An 8577-nucleotide genomic window follows, 5' to 3' on the forward strand; every position below is an offset into this window, starting at 1 on the left:
CATATACCACAAACCCCTGAGGTGCCTTATTGCTATTATAAAACTGGTTGCCAACGTAATTAGAGTAGTAAAAATAAATGTTTTGTCATACCCGTGGTATACGGTCTGATATACCACGGCTGTCAGCCAATCAGCATTCAGGGCTCGAACCACCCAGTTTATAATCATGATTAGAAACTGGCAAAATGTCAAAAGTGGCTGTGATGCAGAAGCACAGAGGTCACTTGAGGTCAATGTCAAGGATGTGAGATTACCTGTGGGTATTGTGTGATCGCACTTGTTCTCTGTCAGTGATGGGTAATAGTCACTGCGGATACCGACAATGTTGGTTGGCTGGTATAGTTACTGGTGGTGATAATGTGGGTTGGCTGGTATAGTTACTGGTGGTGATAATGTGGGTTGGCTGGTATAGTTACTGGTGGTGATAATGTGGGTTGGCTGGTATAGTTACTGGTGGTGATAATGTGGGTTGGCTGGTATAGTTACTGGTGGTGATAATGTGGGTTGGCTGGTATAGTTACTGGTGGTGATAATGTGGGTTGGCTGGTATAGTTACTGGTGGTGATAATGTGGGTTGGCTGGTATAGTTACTGGTGGTGATAATGTGGGTTGGCTGGTATAGTTACTGGTGGTGATAATGTGGGTTGGCTGGTATAGTTACTGGTGGTGATAATGTGGGTTGGCTGGTATAGTTACTGGTGGTGATAATGTGGGTTGGCTGGTATAGTTACTGGTGGTGATAATGTGGGTTGGCTGGTATAGTTACTGGTGGTGATAATGTGGGTTGGCTGGTATAGTTACTGGTGGTGATGTGGGTTGGCTGGTATAGTTACTGGTGGTGATAATGTTGGTTGGCTGGTATAGTTACTGGTGGTGATAATGTTGGTTGGCTGGTATAGTTACTGGTGGTGATAATGTTGGTTGGCTGGTATAGTTACTGGTGGTGATAATGTTGGTTGGCTGGTATAGTTACTGGTGGTGATAATGTTGGTTGGCTGATATAGTTACTGGTGGTGGTGGGTGCGGTCATCAGGGCGTTTGATGTGAATGCGTCGCACCCTCTCGATGAGTTCCCGTTCCTCGTCCTCATCCAGGTGGTGGGATCGGCCTGCAGCGCCCCCTGTAGCCTCCAGTAGAGCGTTGTCTGGACCACGCCCGTCCTGAGACTCATACAGCAGGATGTTGAGTGTCTCCTCATAGATACGAGCCTCTGGGAACTCCACCTGAGGAAAGACTATACTGCTTAGACCACTCTAGGTACAAATACAAGGCTACTCACTGACAGGAGCCAGAGCAAGCAAGCAACATTCATATCATACATTTTCTGTGCTCTTGCTGTGGGAAACCAATTACCTTGGTTTGCTTCTTCTCTGTGGCGTAGACTATGGAGGTACAGCACACCTCAGCGATCTTACGGCCCTGCCCATAGAATGACCAGCAGCAGATCTCATCCCCGATCACGTCCTTGATGAAGAGCACACGGCCGTTGAACCGCAGAGAAAGCTTGTCAAACAGCTCAATGTTTTTCAGCATGTTGTCATCGGAGTTGCTGTGAAAAGGTAATGACACCAGATGTTAATGTATGGTTGTCAATCGGTTTAAATCGCTATACACGACTGCTCTGGGGGTTGATCACTTACATCTCGTGGTCTTGACTCTGATTTTCAGAATTGGGATGAAAAGTTTATCTTGGATCATAGCTAGCTAACATTAGCAGTTTGGATTCATATAATGCGGCCCCGGCTTAATTGTTTCATCTGCCGGGAAGAATTACAACAAGTACCGCATGCTGTGTCTAGAGATGGCAGAAGAGACTCAGGGACTGTTCTTAACCACTGCCAAGATGTGGTGGCTTTTCGTGCTCTTTTCAGCAGCTGTGGCATTACCCAGGTGGGTGCTACATGTTCCTCAATGGAGGACCGGGTCCTATGGAGGATCTGACCGTCGGAGAAGCAAATGTGGTGCACTGATGAAGAGCTCCGGGCCCGTTTGTCAGACTGTCTTTGGTACAGCCAGTGAGAAACACCGATGCCCCCTCCGCTGAAGCTACACTGCCTTTCCAATCCAAAGTGCCTCAACTCCCAGCCTTTCAGCCAAAACCAAATAGAGACATTTAATCTTCATCAATTTAAAATTTGTTTGTTTCACTTTTTATGCACTTTGATATTATTTTCTGTAATGAAAAGTGCTATACAAGTTAAATAAATGATAATTGATACAATCCCCTTCACACATACATTTAAGAAACACAGTGATGTGCTCATTATAAGTATTTTCCCACAATCATATGCAATGTTTAGCTTACCTGGTGTAAGAGTACTTGTTGTTGCTCCTGTTGTATAACAGCTTGACTGTGGGCTGTAATACAACATTAAAAGGCACAGAGGAAGTCAGTGTTGAGAAACAAACAGAATACAATATTGTGACATGTCTGTCTAATCATACATGTAAATTGTGAAATGTTTTTTTTGTACCTTGTTGGAGGTAGATATGAGTCTCTGTTCTTCCTTTGATGAAGTGACCAAGGGCACTTTACAGAAGGGCTCATACATATCTTTGTTCTGAACGCATGGAGGAAAACAGGACACAAATAATTCAATGACGGCATGATGGGCCACACAAGCACACAAAGAAGGAGAGACACCAAGATAGAGATTAATTACAGGTAAGTGTTTACAGTATGTTAAGGTGATACAGAATACCTGTAAGGCAGCATGGCACTCATCAGCTAACCCCTGCACCAGGTAATACTTGGCCTCTGCCAGGAGCTCTTCCACCTCTCTCCGGATCTCAGGCAGAGGTACAGCACCGTCACGCAGGTAGTTCAGAATGGTCCCAAAGTGCTTCCCACACCTGTCAATAAGGATCCAGCCTGCAGCAGAGGACAGCGCTCATTACATTGAGAAGTGGCAGAGACAACAGAGTGGAGATAGTAGACTGTGCGTCTTCATATAGCGCCATCTCAGAAGACATGATGGGAGGCATGCAAGGGCAGCTAGCCTGGGAGAAACGTATCCTATGCAACACGAAGGAACATGGAGTGTCAAGACTTGGCAGTGGACAAAGGTTTGGGAAACCCTGGGTGCAGTCAATCCATGTCATCATCAATACCTTCACTGTCTGTGAGGACCTCCATCCTACCGCTGAACATGGCCTTGAGCATGGTGTCCTGCTTGGTGAGGGTCTGCATGGTGGTGTAGTAGAGCGCCCCGCCCACGTTCAGCTTCACATACTTCGAGCTGGGGCAGGAGCCCTTGAATGAGGTGGTACGGGTTGTAGCCGCAGGCAACGCCGAGCTCACCGCACTTACTCCTGACATCTCTTCCTGCGAGTCAAAACAGTCCAAATTTAAGTCAATAGCTACAATGATGAACTTCACAGCTGATATCAATCAGGCACCCCAAATAAATTGCAAGTATTGCTTTCTGTGTTTAACTAACGTTAGTAGTTAGATTCCACTAGCTAGCTAGTTAACATAAAACTGCCATAAGCAAACAAGAAAACGTTCACCCAGAGCTGGCGCTCCGAGTAGCCGAGGACTTTAATGCAGGGAAACTTAAATCACTTTTACCAAATTTCTATCAGCATGTTAAATGTGCAACCAGAGGGAAAAGAACTCCAGACCACCTATACTCCACACACAAAGACGCATACAAAGCTCTCCCTCGCCCTCCATTTGGCAAATCTGACCATAATTCCATCCTCCTGATTCCTGTTTACAAGCAAAAATTAAAGCAGGAAGCACCAGTGACTAGATTAAAAAAAAAAAAAATGATGAAGCAGATGCTAAGCTACATGACTGTTTTGCTAGCACAGACTGGAATATGTGCCAGGATTCCTCCACTGGCATTGAGGAGTACATCACATCTGTCAAAGGTATATGAAATGCAAATCGTATAGAGAGAAATAGTCCTATAATTCCTATAATATCTACAACCTAAAACATCTTACCTGGGAATATTGAAGACTCATGTTAAAAGGAACCACCAGCTTTCATATGTTCTCATGTTCTGAGCAAGGAACTTAAACGTTAGCTTTTTTACATGGCACATATTGCACTTTTACTTTCTTCTCCAACACTTTGTTTTTGCATTATTTAAACCAAATTGAACATGTTTCATTATTTATTTGAGGCTAAATTGATTTTATTGATGTATTATATTAAGTTAAAATAAGTGTTCATTCAGTATTGTTGTAATTGTCATTATTACAAATAAATAATAAAAGCAAGTATTGTTTTAAATATAAATCGGCCGATTAATCGGTGTTGGTCCTCCAATAATCGGTATCGGCGTTGAAAAATTCCTAATCGGTCGACCTCTAGTGCGAACGGCCCAGTACATCACTGGGGCCAAGCTTCCTGCCATCCAGGACCTCTATACCAGGCGGTGTCAGAGGAAGGCCCTAATAATTGTCAAAGGTTTTTGAGCCGGTCACGGGTGCACCTCAGCCACGCTCAAGGTACTAAACGATATAACTGCCATCGATAAAAGACAGTACTGTGCAGCCGTCTTCATCGACCTGGCCAAGGCTTTCGACTCTGTCAATCACCGTATTCTTATCGGCAGACTCAATAGCCTTGGTTTTTCTAATGACTGCCTCGCCTGGTTCACCAACTATTTTGCAGACAGAGTTCAGTGTGTCAAATCAGAGGGCATGTTGTCCGGACCTCTGGCAGTCTCTATGGGGGTACCACAGGGTTCAATTCTCGGGCCGACTCTTTTCTCTGTATATATCAATGAAGTCGCTCTTGCTGCGGGCGATTCCCTGATCCACCTCTACGCAGACGACACCATTCTGTATACTTCTGGCCCTTCCTTGGACACTGTGCTAACAAACCTCCAAACGAGCTTCAATGCCATACAACACTCCTTCCGTGGCCTCCAACTGCTCTTAAACGCTAGTAAAACCAAATGCATGCTTTTCAACCGTTCGCTGCCCGCACCTGCCCACCCGACTAGCATCACCACCCTGGACGGTTCCGACCTAGAATATGTGGACAACTATAAATACCTAGGTGTCTGGTTAGACTGTAAACTCTCCTTCCAGACTCATATTAAACATCTCCAATCCAAAATGAAATCTAGAATTGGCTTTCTATTTCGCAACAAAGCCTCCTTCACTCACGCCGCCAAACTTACCCTAGTAAAACTGACTATCCTACCGATCCTCGACTTCGGCGATGTCATCTACAAAATAGCTTCCATTACTCTACTCAGCAAACTGGATGCAGTTTATCACAGTGCCATCCGTTTTGTTACCAAATCACCTTATACCACCCACCACTGCGACCTGTATGCTCTAGTCGGCTGGCCCTCGCTACATATTCGTCGCGAGACCCACTGGCTCCAGGTCATCTATAAGTCTATGCTAGGTAAAGCTGCGCCTTATCTCAGTTCACTGGTCACGATAACACCCACCCGTAGCACACGTTCCAGCAGGTATATCTCACTGATCATCCCCAAAGCCAACACCTCATTTGGCCGCCTTTCCTTCCAGTTCTCTGCTGCCAGTGACTGGAACGAATTGCAAAAATCGCTGAAGTTGGAGACTTCATTTTTCCCTCACCAACTTTAAAACATCAGCTACCCGAGCTGCTAACCGATCGCTGCAGCTGTACATAGTCCATCTGTAAATTGCCCACCCAATCTACCTACCTCATCCCCATACTGTTTTTATTTTATTTACTTTTCTGCTCTTTTGCACACCAGTATTTCCACTTGCACATTATCATATGCTCATTTATCACTCCAGTGTTAATCTGCTAAATTGTAATTATTCGCTCCTATGGCCTATTTATTGCCTACCTCCTCATGCCTTTTGCACACACTGTATATAGACTTTATTTTTTTCCTACTGTGTCATTGACTTGTTTATTGTGTTATTGGCTTGTTTATTGTTTACTCCATGTGTAACTCTGTGTTGTTGTCTGTGTCACACTGCTTTGCTTTACCTTGGCCAGGTCGCAGTTGTAAATGAGAACTTGTTCTCAACTAGCCTACCTGGTTAAATAAAGGTGAAATAAATAAATAAAAAAGACTCCACCACACTAGTCATAGACTGTTCTCTCTGCTACCACACAGCAAGCGGTACCGGAGTGCCAAGTCTAGGTCCAAGAGGCTTCTAAACAGCTTCTACCCCCAAGCCATAAGACTCCTGAACATCTAGTCAAATGGCTACCTAGACTATTTGCATTGCCCCCCCTCCCCACCACTGCCAACTCTCTGTTGTCATCTATGCATAGTCACTTTAATTAATTATACCTACATGTACATACTACTTCAACTAACAGGTGCCCCCGCACATTGACTCTGTACTCGCACCCCCTGTATATATTGTTATTTTTTACTGCTGCTCTTTAATTATTTGTTTTTTTTTAACTGCACTGTTGGTTAGGGGCTCATAAGTAAGCATTTCACTGGAAGGTCTACACCTGTTGTATTCGGCGCAGGTGACTAATACAATTTGATTTGATTTTGAACTTTTGATGACAAGCTAGCAGGTTTGAGTTCAAAACCCATACATATGGGTGCCATCATAACTAGCTAGTTTGTTTAAAAACTATCAGTTTATAACAAGCCAAAAAATACAGAACAAACCCGGTTCTTAAACAGGGGTAAATAGTTAGCTAATAATATAATATAATATTTGGGGCCAATAACAATATATATGGGGCCAATGACAAGTCTAACCTGCTAGCTTGTCATCAAAAGTTCAAAGCCGTTTCATGTTAACTAACGTTAGCTAGCTAGCGGAATCTACTCGTTAAACACAGAAAGCAATACTTACACTACAGCTACTGAATAGTTATCTAGCCATTTATCTGGATCTAACTTGCTAACTCTGGTCTGGCTAGCTGACTTCATGTGAATGCTAGCTAGCCTTGAAAGCAATTGTTTTAGGGACCCCCGCTAGCAAATCCATTGTTGTTTTAGCAAGACGGTTGGCTAGCTAGCTAACAGTTAGCTACATAGTAACGACGCAACTTAGCTAGCTGCTATCTGTGGTTCCAGGTTGTCAAGAATTCCGCTAGACAAAAGCCTAGCTAGCTACATCCTGTAGATTAAACGTTACATAGCTATCTAGTCGTGTGTGTACTATAACATTATCTTAATTGTCGAATCGCCCAGTTACTAGTTAACTAATGTTAGTTAGCCAGATATTAAAACAAAAAATTAAAAAAAACGTACCATAGGACCCGGTCAGTCAGCCTGGAAACACAAAGTTGGCTGGCTAGATCGTGTTAGACACATACTTCTATGGTAACGTTATATTGACGTTCGCACATTTTACTATTCGGGATGGAAACAAGATTACCCCAAAACGGAACTATCAACAAACAAAAAAAGATTCATACAACTTTCTCTTAAAAATAAAAAACGGATCTGAGATGGGAGGGCGGGCCGTCTTCCGGCGCCAGCAGCCTGCCACTTTCAAATCTTAAATAGTCCCAAAAACTTTTCTGCCGCAGCCACAATAATGTCCAGTTGTTTGACTTCTTTGAGACTGGAGCCGTACAGTTTATAATTGTGCCACTGAACGCCACAAAATCCAGGCCTGTCAGAAAACATTTACTACAGGCTGTGCTACCTCCACTACAATATCTTCACTAACGTCGCTTGTATTCTCAACTATTTAAATTCCATCCGCATTCGATTGAACGCTCTAACTTTTGCCACCTCAATCTCCTTCACCAGGAACATGATCCCCACCACAATTGCAACACCGATCGTCCTTCTATACACCATTCTTCAGCATACTCCGTCCGTCTGCACACACTTGAAACATGGCCAAATCCTTAAACATTTTTACAAATCTCCTACAGCGTATCATACATAACCAATCTTTGCGTAGGTAGGCGCTCTTTATATATATATATATAAATAATAAAAAATACAGGGCCGATAGACTTATTTGTCTCCATTCACCCAGCGGGTCAGACGCCGGGCACCAACCACAACAATAATCCTCTTCAGGTATTCAACCTGAACATCCGTTGTTACTCATGAAATGACTACTTTGATGGGTGCTCTGCTCCGAAGTTCAAAGCACAATACTTCTGTTGTTCGGATTCTTGTGATGCCCACTGCAATTTTCCTCTTTTCTTCAGAAATATAATTTATCAAAATAAGACCACGCCTGGTCACTCTGATAGACAACTTTTCCCAGCGCATACTTCACATTTTCCAACACCTCAAACGGGTCTCCTACATATGTATCATTACCCAATAAACGCATCCCACCATGAAACGATTCATTATCATTTATTAAACGTATCCTCCACTCCAATTTTAGACTATTCCCTTTTTTGTTCAATTTTTAGACACTGGTGCGTTGCGTGGGTAAAATCACCGAGGAAGCCAGATAATGACACAAAAACGATGTTCTCTGTCACATACTCAGTCACAACACACGTGCCTGGCTGCAAAAGTGCATTGTGAGTGACGTCCGCAGCAGGCGCACAGCTCGTGTACAGGCAGCAGCAGGCCAGCAGCAATTTCAGTAAATTTCAAATCATTTTTGGCTGACTGCAGCAGCAGTAATATGCGTTCAACGAGACAAACCCAACGAATATAG

General features: G+C 43.6%; 1 protein-coding gene across 2 annotated transcripts; it reads right to left on the reverse strand.

The window, feature by feature from the left end:
• Nucleotides 1–364: 364 nt before the first annotated feature.
• On the reverse strand, nucleotides 365–8261 carry LOC115149191 (BTB/POZ domain-containing adapter for CUL3-mediated RhoA degradation protein 3). 2 transcript variants are annotated; one of them, XM_029691821.1, is made up of 7 exons: nucleotides 8226–8261; nucleotides 3112–3325; nucleotides 2703–2872; nucleotides 2475–2561; nucleotides 2306–2358; nucleotides 1354–1549; nucleotides 365–1223 (listed from the first exon to the last, which is right to left on the reverse strand). In XM_029691821.1, exons 1-7 carry the CDS (start codon nucleotides 8256–8258, stop codon nucleotides 1005–1007), a joined length of 972 nt encoding a protein of 323 aa, XP_029547681.1. In that variant the 5' UTR covers nucleotides 8259–8261; the 3' UTR covers nucleotides 365–1004. The 2 variants fall into 2 exon arrangements, with proteins under 2 accessions (XP_029547681.1, XP_029547682.1); XM_029691822.1 differs by lacking the exon at nucleotides 8226–8261 and adding an exon at nucleotides 7191–7846.
• Nucleotides 8262–8577: the final 316 nt, after the last annotated feature.

This window comes from Salmo trutta, chromosome 15 (genome assembly GCF_901001165.1).
Source record: "Salmo trutta chromosome 15, fSalTru1.1, whole genome shotgun sequence".
Taxonomy (NCBI): Eukaryota; Metazoa; Chordata; class Actinopteri; order Salmoniformes; family Salmonidae; genus Salmo; species Salmo trutta.

Coding starts and splice junctions, on each gene's coding strand:
- LOC115149191 (XM_029691821.1), bottom strand. CDS start 8,258: ATGAATCGTTTCATGGTGGGATGCGTTTATTGG. Junction 3,326..8,225: donor TGGTGGGATGCGTTTATTGG/GTAATGATACAT, acceptor TTTGACTCGCAG/GAAGAGATGTCAGGAGTAAG. Junction 2,873..3,111: donor GGTCCTCACAGACAGTGAAG/GTATTGATGATG, acceptor CCTCTGCTGCAG/GCTGGATCCTTATTGACAGG.